The sequence below is a fragment of the Chelonia mydas genome, chromosome 20 (assembly GCF_015237465.2).
Source record: "Chelonia mydas isolate rCheMyd1 chromosome 20, rCheMyd1.pri.v2, whole genome shotgun sequence".
In the NCBI taxonomy this organism is placed as follows: Eukaryota; Metazoa; Chordata; order Testudines; family Cheloniidae; genus Chelonia; species Chelonia mydas.
In genome coordinates this window covers 16,703,125-16,720,251 of record NC_051260.2, presented here as the reverse complement: position 1 = coordinate 16,720,251, position 17,127 = coordinate 16,703,125, and the positions used below count along the sequence as shown (strand labels likewise).

Sequence of the window (17,127 nt, the reverse complement as noted above, 5' to 3'; positions counted from 1 at the left end):
GAGCCAGAGGGGTTCACCTCATTGGTCCCACATGGGGGGCGGGGGGGTTCCTCTCAAGGCCCATAGCCCCTCATAGTCCAAGCAATTGCTCAGTTCAGCTCCCAACCCCTCCCTTCATCTGTCAGGTTTGCACCCAGGGCGTTGAATCCCGAGGGCTGGGCTGCACCCGCGGGGCCTTTCCTACCCCTGCCAAGACTGCGTGCAACTCCCACCCCCCCAGCGTGGGGGGCTGCAGGGCCAATTCCCGCCCCCCCCCCCCCACGCCCTAGTCTGTGCTGCCCGCTCCATCGAACCGACCAAGTCAGGCGCAGGGCTGGAGCAGGGCACAGAGCTGACGTGTCTGGCACGCAGAGGAGCAGCCAGAGGGTGCCAGGGCCACATGCTGCTCACAGACTGCCCAGCTGTGCAGCCCCCGGTGCTCCGAGGGCACGGCTGGCGGTGCTAGGGGGAGGCTGGGCGCAGTGCGGTGCAGAGGCAGGTCTGGGCCGGGGCCCTGGGCTGCGGAAGTGGAGGCCTGCCCCGCCCCCGTGCGCTGCACTGGAAGGCTGCAGCATTTCACTTTACTCTGCACCTCGCCCGAGAGGAAGGATGTTCTTGTGGTCGTGACGTAGCAGCCAGAAGGGCTGGAGCCCAGCTCCTCGCTCTGCCGCTGTCTGAGTCTGGGCAAGCTGCAGCCGTGCTCACAGGGCCTTGGGCAGCGGGCCTGGGTTCCAGGAGCAAGCATGGGGAATTGGGCGGCAGGACTCCTGGGTCCTACACTCAAGTCCACGACTGCTGTGCTGTGTGACCGTAGCCCAGTCACTCCGTGCCTCAGTTTCCCCTTCTGTAAAATGGGACTCAGGCTCCCTTCCTCCCAGGCCGTCGACGTGAGGCACAATTCCTTAGCCTCCGTAAGGCGCTGTAATAAGGCAGCCCCACCCGTGGCATGACAAATTTCCCTCAGTCCACTATAAAGCGAACCCAGTCTCTCTTGCTGGCCCATTCAATGGTCAGGAGCACCCAGCTGGTAACCAGGCTGCCCAGTGTCACAGTGACCCATCATTTCCCAGTCCGCCCTACAGGGACGTCACCTCCAGGTGACTTACCCCTGAGCACTCGGGTTCCAGGCTGTCGCTCGCCCCACCGGCTGAGTCTTCTACTCACAATGCAGCCCACCAACAGCCCCCCGGCACTGGCTCTTCAGGCCGGCTGCCAGCCACCCCTACTCCTGCGGTGAGCTTGCCGCTTTCTGCAGCTTCCCTGGCAGCCTCTGACCACCAGGCGGGAGGCAGCGGGTCACAGGGGCTCCTGACCCTGCCCTGCCATGAAGGGCCCAGTCACCATGTGACAGCCCCTTTGAGGTCCCGACAGGAAAGTCGCTGCTTTGTTTGTGGCAATGAGAGACAGGGAGCGAAGGTTAAAAAAAACATGTACAAGTAAAAAAAATGCCATACAGCTGCATGGTGTGCAGCTCTGAGCTCGAGCAGGGCTCGAGAGTGGGGAGAAAGCTGGCCTGTGGAGGAGGGAATCTGCGGGGGCCCTGATACCAGGGTGATGGGCTGCTGACAATTAGAGGGGCAGAGTCTGGGTCTGTCACAGGCTCTGGGAGGAGGGGGCTGGGAGCAGGGGCTGGCTCCAGGCACCAGCTCTCGAAGCTGGTGCTCAGGGCGGCAATTAGAATGGGGCGGCAGTCCGTGTCCCGCGGTGACTGCTCGGGGGTGGGGGGGGAACTTGCTAGAGCCGCCCCTGGCTGGGAGTCAGGACTCCTGGGTTCTATCCCCAGCTCCAGGAGAGGAGTAGCGTGCGTAGTGGTTAGAGCAGAGGGGGCTGGGAGTCCGGAGAGGAACTCGGTCTCCATGGGCCATTCGGTCTTTGGCGTGTCTGCTAAGGCAGCCTGTCGGGGAGGGTGTCTAGGAGGGACGCAGTATACCAGCAAACTCAGTCCACCAGGCAGGGGCAATTTGGTGGCTGCAGAATTAAGGCTGGATCAGAGCCTGCACCACTAACAGGGGAAAATCTCTGTGACCCATTCCCTGCCCCAAAGAGCGCCCCAACCTGAGCTTGGAGCCGGCGCCCCCTACAGGGGAAAGACCCCATGTCCCAGTCTTTGGCCCCTCCAGCCAGGCACTCCTGACTGGGTCTCCCCAGTGCCTGGAGCAGTGCTGTGTGGCGCTGGTGGTTCTCGCCCAGCCGCATCCCTCAGGCCAGTCCCAGCACCTCCTCCGGAGTGGGCATGAAATGTTTCTCGTAGCCAGAAATGACCGGGGCTTTGTCTCCCCACGTCTCCTCCAGGGTGGGGCTGCTTGGCACCAGCTCCTCTGTCCTGGGCTTGCTCCCGGTCCAGTCGTCAGCCCCCCCGCTGTGGGGCAGGGCAGACTCCAGCTGGGGCAGAGTTGAGTAGCCCTGGTTCATGTGCTCTGCTGGTTCCCTGATATCAAGCTCGGTGATGGGGGGCTCCTCCGTGTCCAGGTCCCACACCAAAGGCCCCCTGTAGCTGTGGGGATCCTGGAGGAAACAGATCATGAGAGCAGCCATCTCACTCCCTAGCGACAAGGAGCTCCCTGCCAGAGCTGGGCGTGGAACCCAGGAGTCCTGACTCCCCGCCCCCCCCCCCCGCTCTAACCACTAGACCCCACTCCCCTCCCAGAGCTGTGGATAGAACCCAGGAGTCCTGACTCCCAGCCTGGCCCCCCTGCTCTAACCACTAGACCCCACTCCCAAACCCCTGATTGTCCAGGCCTGGCTCCTCTGATCTGCCGCCCTTGGCCCTACTGCAGAGGACAAGGGCGGGTCACGCATCCTAGCCCGAGCCCCCCATCTCACCCTGTTCACCTCATGCAGCATAATCCTGCTGTGGGTGGCATCCGGGACCTTCTCCCAGCACCAGCTGGGCAGCACCTTGTGGCACAGGTCCAGCAGCCTGTGGGTGAGAGAGAGGAAGGGGTTTTTTTAACACCTGGGGTGAGGGGTAGGGAGACTGCCTGGCTGTGGAGGGCCAGCCCCTTTGAGGTGTTATGCAAATCATGGCACGCCTTGATCTGCAGACTTGATAGATATGCAACATCTCATTTGCATAAATGAGATCCATGTTGTGCCTCATTTGCATAAATTAGATCAATGCGTTACCTTGTTTGCATAAATTAGATCCACCGGAGATGCCTTCTCCCATCGCTCTCTCAGGCACCCCATTTAAATTTATTTTCCCCGCTGTCTCACCCTCTAACTAGCTTCCTCATCCCCCCCCCCTCCCACCACCAGACTGGGAGCCAGAGGTACAGCCTTTGGCCTCTAGGACACTAGTTTGGAGCCAGTGTCGCCCAACGGCCGTTGGGTGAAACGAGTTTGGTGGCTCTCAGCCCACGGTTCCGTGGCTCTGACTCGTCCGATCCCAGGGACTCAGATACTACAGAACAGAGAGGGTTAAGGAAGACCCCAGCCCCCCTTGGTGCTGGGAGTGTGTCCTTCCACCGCTGGGGGGACGGGGGGTGGGTTGTGGGTACTCGGGATTGAATCCAGAGCCACTAGATCTAAAAGCTGGAGGGCGTCTATAGCTGAACCAGCTCTGCTAGCTAATGCTAGAGCAGGAGTATCCACCTCTCTGGGTGCAGGGCTGAGCCAATCCTGGGGTGTTCGGCTCTCTGGCAATTCCAAAAAACCCCCCGAAAGCCAGACCTGAGGTTTTTCAACAGTGTCAGCGAATGGCGAAGGCCAGACCCCACCATTGTGGGTGGGAAAGCCTCATTCGGGGCGAATCGACACCTTGCGCTCGCCTTTCACGCGTCCTGGGAACGTTTCTCCGTTTGTGAAAACCGACGCGGCAGGACGTTTCCAAACCCAAAGCTGCTCGGAGCCGGGACAATATGGAACTATTTCGACATGGAATTTGGGGGGCGGGGCGGGGGGGGAGGGTTGCTTTTCCGATGCGCAACTTGGCAACCAGACCCGGATTTGCCCAACATGCTGGTGCTGCTGACTCTCCGTTTTTCACCAAAAATGTTTCCGCAGAAAGATGTTGCCTGGCTCTGTCTGTGTGTCCCAGCCACCACTGAGCCCGACACGGCGAGGGCTCCCTACGGCTTAAAAGCCCCGTCCAGGATGACCTAGGACCCTGCGTGGGGGCCCACTCCCCGCCCCCACCGACTGCCTGGCATTCTTACTGCACATGCAGGACAGCTCCCAGGACGCAGGCCAGGAAAAGGAGGAATCCCACCGCCAGGAGGGAAGCCAGGACAGCCTCCCAGCGGGAATCTGCAGGGAGAGGGAGCAGGGTTGGGAGAAAGCCTGAGTGCCTCTGTCCCTGAATCCCAACATGCCCCCCCAGCTGGAGGGGAGAGCCCCACGCGGCCCAGAGAGGGCAGGGCCCACCCAGCCCTAACGCGGCACCACTCTGCAACAGGATCTGTGCCACGCACACCCGTGCCCTCCCCCGGCCACGTTACAGGGGCAGAGAGTGAGAGGAAGGCCCAGCAGGGCAGGACAAGGCTTCTGTAACCTCCTGGATCCTTTCCTCTGACAATCCCAAAGCGTTAAGCAAAGAGGTAGGTATGGAGGGGGGCGGTTGCACTGAAAGGCAGCCACCTCTGGGGTGGAACACAGCACCAGTGCATGGGGATTGCTCTGCCAGCACTGCGATGCAGCCATCTCTGGGGTGGGGCATGGCAGCTGTTTACACAGGGATCCCTCGCCCGGTGCTGAGATGCACCTGCCTCTGGGGTGAGGCGTGGCAGGGGAGGAACAGCTACACACCTTGCTGCACACGGGAGGTGAAGGAGAATCCCGCATCTGGTTGCAACTGCATGGGAGGCTGAACTGAAATTGGGACACCATAGCTGATCCCCTGAGTCTTGGGGGGAAAGCGCCCCCTGCTGAGCCCACATCCTGCAGCACAGCACCCCCTCGTCCCACGGTGGGGGGAAAGCACCCCGCTCCTTGCAGTTCTAGGGTCTCCCGTCCCAGCTCCACCCCGCCGGACCCTGCTGAGCCCACAAGCCCCCAGCGGCTGGCAGCCCCCACCTGGCGTGTGGAAGAGGTGGATGGAGCTGGCGTTTCCTTCCCCAGCCGAGGTGGAGCCCGTCATCCAGAGCTGGTAGGAGGTGCCAGGCTCCAGGCCGGAGAGGTTGTAGCTTGTCTCTGTAGCAGCGACTGCACAAGGGACGAGAGATGCGTGAGCTGGGAGGCCTGAGGTCTCCGTGTTCCCATTGCCCCCATCCCCGCCCCTCCCGGGTCGGACAGCAGGGGAAGGGACAGCTTCCCTTCCTGTCCAAGGCTAGTGCCCCTCCTCCACTCCCAAGACTCGGCTCCTTGCTCCACTAGCACCCCCTCTAGTGGCCAGCCTACCTAGAGGATAAAAGTCTCACTACCGCGGCTGGCAGAGGGAGCGACTCCTTTAGCTCGGAGACCCCCAGGTCCAACTCCAGCTGCTGCCCCACCTGAGATATCAGCTCAGCTCCCACCAGGCCCATGCTGCTGGGGTGATGCCTGTTCCCACAGCACCCCGGCTCCGTGGGGAGGACCCCATGCCCCACGGGGTGGCACTTACTGGGCTGGTAGGTCTGTGGGCTCCCCGTGGGCGCGGCGAGGTAGAGGGTGTAGTGGGTGATGTGCCCATTGCACTGCGCCAGGGGGATCGCCTCCCAGGAGATGACAGACGCCTCCTTGGAGATGCTACGATCCTGCAGGCCCTGGGGCCCTGCCGACGGCACTGGGGAGAGTGAAGAGGGGATGGGCTGTGAGTGAAGCCAGCAGTACCCATCCCACCTTCCTTAGCTCCCAGCGTGGGCCAATCAGGGTGGGACGGGGGCTGCACACCTACCTCCTTCCTGGGTGTAGGCTCGGACAGGGGCCGATGCACCAAAGCCCCCGGGGTACAGCCCGTACACGCGGACCTGATACGGCACCCGTGGCTTGAAGTCACCTGGGGCAGGGGAGCGAAGGGAGACAGGGTCAGTTCCCAGGGGGAGCTGCCAATCTGAGCGGTCGCTGCCGAGTCCTGGCTTAGAAGCACAAAGTAGAAATTCCCTGCCCTTCTCGGACACGCCACAACCAAGCCCCACAGCCCCGGCCTCCCCTCCCCGTCCTCGGTGCAGCAGGACTCCAAGGCTCATCTTACAAATGGGGAAACTGAGGCACCCAGCTATTTTGTGCAAGGGCCCAGGATAGAGCCCAGGTGTTATGACTCCCAGCCCCCCCCCCCCCCCCGCTCTAACCACTAGACTCCACTCCCCATTTCCAGAGCTGGGACTAGACCCCAGGAGCCTTGACTCCTGTCCTATCCCTCCTTTAACCCACTAGACCCCACTCCCCACCCACAGCCAGAGATAGAACCCAGGAGTCCTGACTCCCAGCCCCCCCTGCTCTAACCACTAGACCTCACTCACACGTGCAAAGGGCCTGACTGTTGCTCGGGCTCTGAGTTTTCCCAGCAGAGTGTCAGGCGTGGGACAGGCCGAAGCAGCCCCCTGGCCCCATGCTGTGGCATGCAGGGGCCTCCGTGGCCAGGCTCCCCCCATACCTGTCAGCAGGGCACTGTGAACGCCCGCCGCCCTGCGCACCCAGCCCAGGGATGCCGCCTTTGAGCTGCTGCACTCCTTGGCCCACTCCACCAGATACTCCGTGGGCTCCCCTTCCAGTGGGTCCTTGCTGGGCTCCCAGGTAACACGGAGATCCTGCCCATGCACGGCCACAGCCTGGACCCCCGCCGGGGCAGGTAGATCTGGGAGAATCCACAGGATCCATCACTGGGCGCAGCTCCCCCTAGGGTAGTCGTTCTCTGGGTCCCCCCTGCACCAGCTTAGGGATGCTGCAGGAATGGGACTCGAGGCCTTTCCCTTCTAGGGGGCACCGGCCCTGATTCAACCCAAGGTGGGGGGACTGGCTGGCTCGGGGGGGGGGGGGGGGCAGGGAATGGGACTCGGGGCCTTTCCCCTCTAGGGGGCACCATCCCAGATCCAGCCCAGCTTGGGGGGACTGGCTGGCTTGGGGAGGCGGGGGGGGGCAGGGAATGCGGCACAGGGTCTTTCCCCTCTAGGGGGCGCCAGCTCCCATCTTACCCCATGGCAGGGGAGGGGCCAGCTCAGGGAGGGCAGGGAATGGAACTTGGGGCCTTTCCCCTCTAGGGGGCGCCATCCCGGGTCCAGCCCAGCGTGGGGGGACTGGCTGGCTTGGGGCGGGGGCAAGGAATGGGGGCTTTCCCCTCTAGGGAGCGCCGGCTCCCATCTGGCCCCAGGGTGTGGGACTGGCTGGCTCGGTGCAGGGGGAGCAGGGAATGGGGCACAGGGCCTTTCCCCTCTAGGGGATGCCAGCTCCCATCTGACCCTGCGGCAGGGGAGAGTCTGGCTCAGTGTAGGGAATGGGACACGGGCCCAGTGCGGTCAGGCCCCCACGGGGTCGTACCCTGCCGCTCCAGGCTGAGGTTGGCAGGCTGCGTCCGCCCGACGTGGTTGTTTGCCGAGATCCAGACGCGGGTGGTTCTGGAGGGGAGGCTCGCGTTGCAGCAGGGGGACTCCAGGGGGCTCTCGGCTCCGTCGCTCCCCGTCCGGAAGGCCAGGCTGTAGCTGCGAATGACTCCCCTGGCTCCTTCGGAATTGAGCGGCTGGTAGGGAATCCAGCGAAGGGTTAACGCAAATGGATGAGTATCCCATCCCCTCCCCCTGCCCCACCCCGCCCTCCAGATGGGGCCGCCCCTTGTGCTTGACATCGCTAGGCCCCCGTTGCCTGGGAATAACCTGGGCCACCCCTGCAATGCAACCACCTCTGGGGTGGAACGTGGCCGCTGCTTAGCAGCTGCATGGACACTTTGCTCATCAGTTTAGGACAGGAAGTGGAGGCTACGGGCGTGTCCAGGAGGGAAAGCCAATCAGAATTTGGCCAGGGCACCGGAGTGCACACCCCTAGTCATGTGACAGCGGAGCTTATCCAATCGGCTGGGACCTGCGGCACCGATGGGAAGACTCCTGCTGTATTGTACCCCTTTGTTTCCTGGTTTGCAGCGATCTAAGCACGGGGGCCTCTCGGGGGGGCAGCACCGGGGAACCTCAACCCTGCAATGATGGGCCCGGGTGGCTCTCACCTTCCACAGCAGCAGCAGGCTGGGCTCTCCGGACTCAGCAGGGCTGGCCACTTGCCACACGTCCACCAGGCCCAGCGGGGCTAAGGGCAACAGAGAGGGGCCGTGGCATCAGAGAAGAAACTGGGGTCGCTCCAGGGCAGGGAGGGTGTACAGGGCACACAGCAGCTCTCCGGAGCCAGGAAAGCACTGGGCCCCTTTCCCAAGAGGGGTGTTCCCCTGACTGCCCGGGGCAGGACAGGCCTCTGCATTTAGCATTGCAGGGAGACCTTTTCCAGGGCTGGGAATAGAACCCAGGAATCCTGGCACCCAGTTTTTTCATCTTCTCCCCCATTACTAGACCCCACTCCCCTCCCAGAGCTGGGAACCGAACCCCAGAGTCCTGACTTCCAGCCCCCTGACCCCCCCCTTCCACCCCAGAGCTGGGAATAGAACCCAGGAGTCCTGACTGTTGCCGCCTTAACTGACTACACCACATGTGACCCTCCCCGGCAAGGCAGGCGTTTTGCTCTGGCTAGCTCAGGCCCATGCGTACCAGCCTCGGGAGTCTGAAAGGTCTGGGACGGGCTCCAGTCGCTCCAGAAGCCCTTCCGGTCCTCAGGGATGCAGCGGGCCTGCACCTCGTAGGCCGTGAAAGGCTCCAGGCTGGAGAATTCGTAGTGGTTGGGCTCAACATCCCCCTCATGAACCTGCCAGGGAGAACGGCACAGAGAGAGATGGGGCCACAGGGCTCTGGGGACCCATCTAGCAGGAGGGAGGGCTGGGAGGGGAGCGGGGTCCAGTGGTTAGAGCAGAGGGGCTGGGAGTCAGGACTGCTGGGTTCTGTCCCCAGCTCTGGAAGCGGAGCGGGGTCTAATACTCCATTGGTAGACCCCTGAGCCGTTCAGCCCAGATGATTAAGACACGGTGACCTTTGGCCTGTATGCCGGCTCCACCCTAGCCAGCAAGGCCCCGGTGTAGGAGGAATTCTGTGGTGGCCAGGTCATCCCAATTTAAGGAGTAGATGGGCCTGAGCGTAACTAGGAATCAGCATCTTTCATTCTACAACTGCCCCCAGTCAGCAGAAGGTGTAACAGGCCCTGCTATTTGTTATGAGCAGGATTTGAACCCAGGACTCTGTAGCACCAGAATGCAGTCCTCCATTACTTGAGCTGAAGGAGGAGCTCTATTATCTAGCAGCAGTAGTAGGCTGCTATCCCAGAGGAAGCCCTGTCTTTCAACGCCCCCCTCCCCGCCCCACGCACATTTTGCAATCCTGTCACGCAGACTCACCCTGGTCCAGTTGGGGGTCCCAGATACCCGGTAGCGAAGGTGGCAGGCCAGATCCCGGGAGAAATGCTCAGGCCACTGGGGGTTTGTCCAGCTCACGGTGACCACAGGGTTCACGTCCTCTAGGCTCAGTACAGGGGGATCCGGCTTCACTGGAACCAACACAGTGGATGAAGGGAAAGTAGGAGCCAAAAGTCCTGGCTCCCAGGCCTAACCACTGAACCCCACTCCCCTCCCACAACTGGGATAGAACCCAGGAGTCCTGGCTCCCAGCCTCACCCACACCCAATCTAATCACTGTACCCAGGCTTTCTATGAAACAGCTGGCCCAGTTCTAGAGGATTTTAAGTGGAAAGCCTCAAGATGAAATCCACACATATTCCCAATGGGGCCCAACAGCCTAGCCCCCATCTCCCAATCCCCCCACCCCCACCATTCACTCCTAGGGCCGGGGAGGAGCTGGGCTGCTGCCTGGCGCTGGGTCACCTATCTCGTGCAGGGTCAGAGTTAGCCTTGGTGTGATCTGGGTCCCGTCACCAGCCTCCACCCAGACGGCATAGTTCTCATTGCGTGTCAGGTTGCTTCTTCCAATCACCACCCAGCTCTGTCCGGCGGGGGCCTGGGAACTCTGCGTCTGGTTGCGTTTGCTGGCGGATGAACCCAGGGAAGAAACTGATGAGTCGGAGCATACGACAGGGCAGAGATAGGAATACAACCCGGGAATCCTGGTTCCCAGACCTCCCACTGCTCTCACCTCTAGACCCCACACCCCTCCCAGAGCCGGGAATAGAACCCAGGAGTCCTGGCTCCCAACCCCCACCCTGCTCTAACCTCTAGACCCCACACCCCTCCCAGAGCCGGGAATAGAACCCAGGAGTCCTGGCTCCCAGACCTCCCACTGCGCTCTAACCTCTAGACCCCACACCCCTCCCAGAGCCGGGAATAGAACCCAGGAGTCCTGGCTCCCAACCCCAACCCCACTCTAACCTCTAGACCCCACAGCCCTCCCAGAGCCGGGAATAGAATCCAGGAGTCCTGGCTCCCAACCCCCACCCTGCTCTAACCTCTAGACCCCACACCCCTCCCAGAGCCGGGAATAGAACCCAGGAGTCCTGGCTCCCAGACCTCCCACTCCACTCTAACCTCTAGACCCCACACCCCTCCCAGAGCTGGGAATAGAACCCAGGAGTCCTGGCTCCCAACCCCCACCCTGCTCTAACCTCTAGACCCCACACCCCTCCCAGAGCCGGGAATAGAATCCAGGAGTGCTGGCTCCCAGACCTCCCACTGCACTCTAACCTCTAGACCCCACAGCCCTCCCAGAGCCGGGAATAGAACCCAGGAGTCCTGGCTCCCAGACCTCCCACTCCGCTCTAACCTCTAGACCCCACACCCCTCCCAGAGCCGGGAATAGAACCCAGGAGTCCTGGCTCCCAACCCCAACCCCACTCTAACCTCTAGACCCCACAGCCCTCCCAGAGCCGGGAATAGAACCCAGGAGTCCTGGCTCCCAGCTCATGCTCTAGCCCAGGGGTAGGCAACCTATGGCAAGGGTGCCAAAGGAGGCCCGCGAGCTGATGTTCAGTGGCACTCACACTGCCCGGGTCCTGGCCACCGCTCTGGGGGGCTCTGCATTTTAGTGTAATTTTAAAAGAATCTTCTTAAACCTTTTAAAAACCTTATTTACTTTACATACAACAATAGTGTAGTTATCGATTATAGACTTATAGAAAGAGACCTTCTAAAAACGTTAAAATGTATGATTGGCACGCAAAACCTTAAATTAGAGTGAATGAACGAAGATTCGGAACACCACTTCTGAAAGGTTGCCGACCCCTGCTCTAGCCACTGCACCCCACTCCCCTCCCAGAGCTGGGGAGCTGTTCTGGGCACCTGAGCAGTGGGTGGGATCCTGGGCTCCCTCCCCCAGGCAGGGGGTTATACTCACAACTTCAGGCTCTGGTAGTGGAGGGTGTAGGTGGTGGTAGCCTCAGGGCCGGTCCTGCTGGGCCATGTGCAATTCATGCCCCCTCTGGGGCCCATCTGGTAACACTCCAGCCCTGTGGGTTCCTCTGGGTCACCTGCACCCAAGCACACATCAACCTGCAGCTGTCTGGGGAGGCCGGGGGCTTGGACGCTTCTATCCAGCCTGAGCGTGACTAGCCCCAGGGGTCCTGGGCCTAAGCACCAGGGGTCCTGGGCCTAAGACCCAGCAGCCTGCGGCCTAGACCCTTCTCCTCCCCCACCCAGAGCTGGGAATAGAACCCAGGAGTCCTGACTCCCAGTGCCCCCCCGCTCTACTCCACTAACTCCTGCTCTCCCCCCAGAGCTGGGAATAGAACCCAGGAGTCCTGAGCCCCTCTCCTGAGCACGGACTTGCAGAGGACTGTGCTGTCACTCGGTCTCCATTAAGATGCCCCATCCCCTGCCTTAACCTAGCTCAGTGCTTCCTGTTGAGTGCAGCAGGTCTAGGGCTCTGTCCTCCTCTAGCGGGGTGGGGGGCCGGGGGGGAGGGGCTGACGGATCCTTCCTCTGTCTGTCTGCAGCAGCTGCATCTCCGTGCCCGAAGCCTCTGTCATTATCTCCCCCAGCACACGTGCCACCAAGTCAAACTGTTATAAACCGCAGGGCGCTAGCAATCCGAGTGTCGGTGGCCAGGGGGGAGGGGAGAGGGTGTCTGTCCGTGGGGGTAACCTAGATCCTTTTTCACTGGGTTTCCATCCGCTCACGCTGGGCAGAGCCAGGCCTGGTGGATGGGAAAGTCAGGGTGCCGCAGGGAGTGGGGGGCTCTCTCCCCTCCAACAGTGCTGACCTGGGTGTGGTGACTGGGGTCCTGTGCTGTAGAGAGCAGGGGGGCTCACTCCCTTCAGTCAGTGCTGAGCCCAACGTGGGACAAGGAGGGGGGTCTGTGCTGCAGGGAGCCGGGGTGGGGCTGTTGAGGTCCATTGGGGCAGTTGCAGCCTGGTGAGTACGGGGCCGGGGACTGAGCCTCAGACAGAGCAGGGGTCTGATTCTGACGGCACCCCGACTGGCTTTCCATCCATGCGTGGCAATAGACTCTTTAGGAGTCACTCCTGATTTACCCCAGTGTCAATGAAATCGGAACCAGGACTTGGGTGTCCTGGGAAATTGAAATTGAGCTCTCACCTTCCTGAAACCCAAAGGTCTTCAGTGCCAGCAGCAGGAGCCACGCTCCCCTCCATCTCTTCCTCATGGTGCCAGCCCCGCATGGGAAGCAGAGATAGCTTGTCAGCAACCTGGCAAGCAAGGAGCAAGGGTGTGTACGCTGGTAACCACCTTAGTGCAGCAGATCTGGGCCCCTATGGTTTTGCCGGGAGTCTCCTGGGAGGTCTCAGAAATGCAGACCGGGAGCTCCCTCCGCCTCTAATCTACAATGTCCCCATCTGTAAAAGAGGGCTGGTGATCCTGTGTGAAGTGCTTGGAGAGCTCCTGAGTCATAGATCACAAGGCCAGAAGGGACCGTTGTGGTCATCTGGTCTGGCCTCCTGGCTAACACAGGCCAGAGAATGTCCCCCACAATAATTCCCAGAGCAGAGCCTTTAGAAACACATCCAGTCCTGACTGTAAACTTGTCCACGATGGAGAAGCCACCACGACTCTGGGTAAGTTGTTCCAGTGATCAATCCCCCTCGCTGTTAAAAAAAAACAACGCCTTACTGCCAGCCTGAATTGGTCTAGCTTCAACATCATTGGCTCTTGTTAGACCTTGGGCTGCTAGATAGAAGAGCCTGTTATCAAAAATTTATAGGTATTTACAGATTGGGATCAAGTCACCCCTTAACCTTCTCTTTGTTGAGCTGAATAGATTGAGCTCCCTGAGTCTCTCACTATCAGGCAAGTTTTCTAACCCTTCAATCATTCTCGTGGCTCTTCTCTGACCCCTCTCTGATTTATCAACATCCTTCTTGAATCCAGATTCCCGTTTATACATCCCTGGATCCCACTAGCCCTTTTGGCCCCAGCTTTGCGCTGGGAGCTCCTGTCCAGCTGGTTTTCTGCCATGACCCCCAAATCTTTCCAGAGTCCCAGCTTCCCAGGAGAGAGTCCCCATCCTGTAAGCATGGCCGCCATTCTCTGTTCTGAAATGTAACAGCTACATTGGGCCATTTCAAAATGCAGATTGCTTGCTTCCTCGGTTTACCAACCAATCCAGACTGCCCTGAAGCAGTGACCCCATCCTCTCTGTTATTTACCATTCCCCCAATTTCTGTGCGGCAGTCAAACTTTATCAGGGATGGTTTTGTTTTCTTTTCTTCCATATAGTTAATAACAATGTTAAGTAGCATAGCAGGGCCAAGAGCAGATCCCGGCTGGACTCCACTAGAAACGGACCTGCTTGATGCTGAATCTCCACTTACACTTTGAGAACTGTCACGTAACCCGCTTTTCATCCATTAATGTGTGCCATGTTAATTGGGATGAAGAGCACTAGATAAGAGCTAGGGAGTTATTAGTCATTGTTATTGTTTAATTGCAAGGTTTAACCCAGATAGTTTTGCTCCTAACCGCTCCTTGGACATTTGAGTTAAATAGGCACCAATGAAATAAACAAATCAGTGTTTTCCCCACTCAGTTCATAAGCATCTCAGGAGGCAAAAGCTTCCCTGTTATCCACAGAGTCTTCTCACAGGAAGGTGGGGAAGGAAATACCAGAGGAGTCAAAGCATCCTAAAACTGCCACCAACAACTAAAGGAAATGAATAAAAATCGAGCCCACAAACTACACCCCAGGCATTAATTTGACCCCCCAAAAGGGGAAGGGCCGGAGACACCATGAAATCCGCTCAGGCCATGCTATTGCCGTGGGTTTAACACAGGAGGTGCCCAGAGTCCACAGTGACAGGTGGCAGGATAAAGCTCTAACACGGAGGTGAGATCTAAATGTCAAAAGCAAAAAAATAGTAAATAAAAGAGCAGAACGAAACAAAACAAAACAAAATGAGAAAGCGGGGAGACTGATGGGAAACCAGTGATGTGGTGATGCACTGGAGCTCTGACTTGCACCTCTTCATGGCCTCAGTTCGCTCTCACGCGCAGACAGCACATAGGAAAGGCCGGACTGGATCAGCACCAAGGTCCATCTAGCCCACCCAGCAGTGCCTGGCACCTGCTGTCCCAGAACCCCACAGGGCGGGGATCACCAGCCCATAGGAAAGGTCCTTCCTGACCCCTAATCGGCTCCAGCCCCGAAGCTAGAAGGTTGTAAATTTCTTGGGCAAAATGCCCATTGGCTCCTCTAGGGCCAGGATTTCCCTCTCGGATGCTCTCCTTACCCATATAAATGTCCACGCCGATGGTTTGGAATCCTGCTAAGCTTTTGGATCAGTCTGGTCTCATACCAAAAACTAACCTTGACTTCAACTGTCATTGTCTTTATTACCCTGATTTCCAGCCTGCCCCCCCGCCCTGCCCCGATCTAGCCAGTAGATCCCACTCCCCTCCTTGAGCTGGGGGTAAAACGCAGAAATTCTGACTCTCAGTCTGCTGCCCCTCGAACCACTAATTCCAACTCCCCTCCGAGATCTGGGAATAGGACCGGACTTCTGACTTCCAGCCCTCCCTGCTTGCTCTGACCACTAGATGCCACTCCCCCCTTGTTCCATGGATAGAACCCAGTAATTGTGACTCACAGAGCGGGGAATAGAACCCAGGAGACCTGATTCCCAGCAGCCCGGCCCCAAACCAGCAAACCTGACTCCCCTTCTCATGCCAGGGTAAAACCTAGCACCTTGGCTCCCAGCCACCGCTCCTCTAACCATGAGCCCAAACTCCCCCCCAGAGCTGGGAATTCAGTCCAGGAGTCCTGGCTCTTGGACTCAGCGGGGCTTGTGTCAAGCGCTTCTTTGTGCTTCTGCCCTGCTCACCTCCTCTCCACCCGCCCCATAGCACGACCTGAACAAATGAACATCCAGGGATCTTCCGCGGACCACCCTTTGAGACTCCCCTTTCACTGCAGCCCTCCCTGCCCGGGGGGGGGGGGGGAATGCAGAGCCCCCCCCTCCACATCTGGAACAGCTGGGCCCCATCACCTTAGCCCAGTAACCCCCCCCCTTCCATCCTTACTCGTCAGCCAACACTGTCCCACAATCCCCTCCACAAGGTACTTGGCAGCCCCCGTCACATACTTGGCTTAAAGCTGGAGTCTCTGGCCGAGTTCCCCTGGTCCGAGGACAAAGGAAGAGAGAAACAGCTGGGAAAGGAAGCGGTTGCAAAATCAGGCCACACGCCAGGGGCTCCCACGGGCCTGGGGGGCCGCCCGGCGCTCGCCGTGGGACAAAGCGGCCGGCGGCGAGTGAAGAGGAAAGAGCCTGAAGCAGGAAGCGCTGGGTTGCACACTCGCTGAGCAAGCCGTACAGGACACGGACACACACACACACACGCAGCCAGCTGCCGAGACACCGGAACAAGCCCCCCGTCAGAGTTTCCGAAAGTTTGCAGCGTCGCCCGGGCGGACCTTCGGGGCGCACGTCCCCCCGAGCTAGCGCCGGAAGGCGGGGGGGCTGCTCGGCTGGTGTCTGTGGGGCGCGGGGGGCGCAGGCAGGGGGGAGACGCCCAGCGCCGCCCACCGCGCCGCGGCGCTGGGGATCCCCAGGCTGTGGCTTTAACCATGTGCCGGTCAGAGCGAGGAGGAGAGCCCCGAACTCCCGGTCGCCCCAGGAGCGTCGTGGAGAGTAAAGGGGGCGGACAGAGCTGACCCACTGCCGAGCTGGGGCTGACGGAGTTTAGTTTACCCACTTCTGTTCTTTGCCACTGGACCATGGAGCCAGCCCTGCTCTAACCATCGGACCTCGCTCCCCACCCAGCAATAGGCATAACGCCCAGGGGTCCTGGTTTTCGGCGCTCTGCCGCTGCTCTAACCACTAGTTCACATTCCCCTCTCACAGCCAGGAACAGAGTCCACGAGTCCTGCTTCCTGTCCCCTCTTAATCTGCAGCACACTCCTCTCCCAGCGCCCAGGGGTCCGGACCCACGCCTCCCTTGCTCTAGCCACAAGCCCATACTCTCTCCCACAGCAACACGGAGAACTGTTGGCTCCAGAACTCGTGTCCTGTACCAAACACTGTCACCGGGTCCCCGGGCGATGCTCTGGAACTGCTCCCCATGAAGCCAGGCAGGACTCTGGGGCAGTCGCCTTCCTGTCTGCAGGACACACAGCTCACACAGCTTCCCCCTTCCTGGGTCTGACCTCGGAGCATTCAGCCTCCTCTGCCCCTCTGTGCGCTTCCCACAGCCAGTCCGCCCAGGCGGGGTCCTGGGGAAGCCAGAGGGCCCTGCCCCCCAACTCCGCGGTCAGGCGTGACTCTCAGCCAGCCAGTAACACAGAAGGTTTATTAGACAACAGGGACATGGTCTAACACAGAGCTTGTAGGTGCAGGGGACAGGACCCCTCAGCTGGGTCCATTCTGGGGGGCAGTGAGCCAGACAACCACGTCTGCCCTTCACTCCATGTGCCCAGCCAGCCCCAAAACTGAAACTCCCTCCAGCCCCTCCTCCCTTGGGCTTTGTCCCTTTCCTGGGCCAGGAGGTCACCTGATTCCTTTGTTCTCCAACCCTTTAGCTCTCACCTTGCAGGGGGGAAGGACCCAGGCCATCAGTTGCCAGGAAACAGGGTGTTGGCCATTGTCTGTGTCCAGACCCCTGCACACACCTGCCCTCTAGGGCTCTGCAATGATCATACACCCTTACCCCACCCCCTAGATACTTAAGAACTGCCTAGGGGAAACTGAGGCACCCCCACACTATTCAGAGGAAACATTAAGAACAGTCCCACTTCATCACAAACACTAAGTAAC

At 59.9% G+C, this 17,127-nt stretch overlaps 1 protein-coding gene across 7 annotated transcripts; it reads right to left on the bottom strand.

The window, feature by feature from the left end:
* Positions 1 to 1,391: 1,391 nt before the first annotated feature.
* On the bottom strand, positions 1,392 to 16,512 carry IL27RA (interleukin 27 receptor subunit alpha). Of its 7 annotated transcripts, none has more exons than XM_037888031.2 (15): positions 15,398 to 16,512; positions 12,461 to 12,570; positions 11,262 to 11,394; positions 9,800 to 9,960; positions 9,317 to 9,465; positions 8,580 to 8,733; positions 8,048 to 8,127; positions 7,372 to 7,570; positions 6,491 to 6,691; positions 5,792 to 5,893; positions 5,519 to 5,680; positions 4,993 to 5,121; positions 4,137 to 4,227; positions 2,803 to 2,899; positions 1,392 to 2,484 (listed from the first exon to the last, which is right to left on the bottom strand). In XM_037888031.2, the coding sequence occupies exons 2-15, from the start codon at positions 12,525 to 12,527 to the stop codon at positions 2,179 to 2,181; spliced, it is 2,031 nt and encodes a 676-aa protein (XP_037743959.1). In that variant the 5' UTR covers positions 12,528 to 12,570; positions 15,398 to 16,512; the 3' UTR covers positions 1,392 to 2,178. The 7 variants fall into 7 exon arrangements, with proteins under 7 accessions (XP_037743959.1, XP_037743962.1, XP_037743960.1 ...); XM_037888034.2 differs by having other exon boundaries at positions 15,460 to 16,099; XM_037888032.2 differs by having other exon boundaries at positions 12,461 to 12,966; positions 15,398 to 16,098.
* Between the last annotated feature and the right edge of the window lie 615 nt (positions 16,513 to 17,127).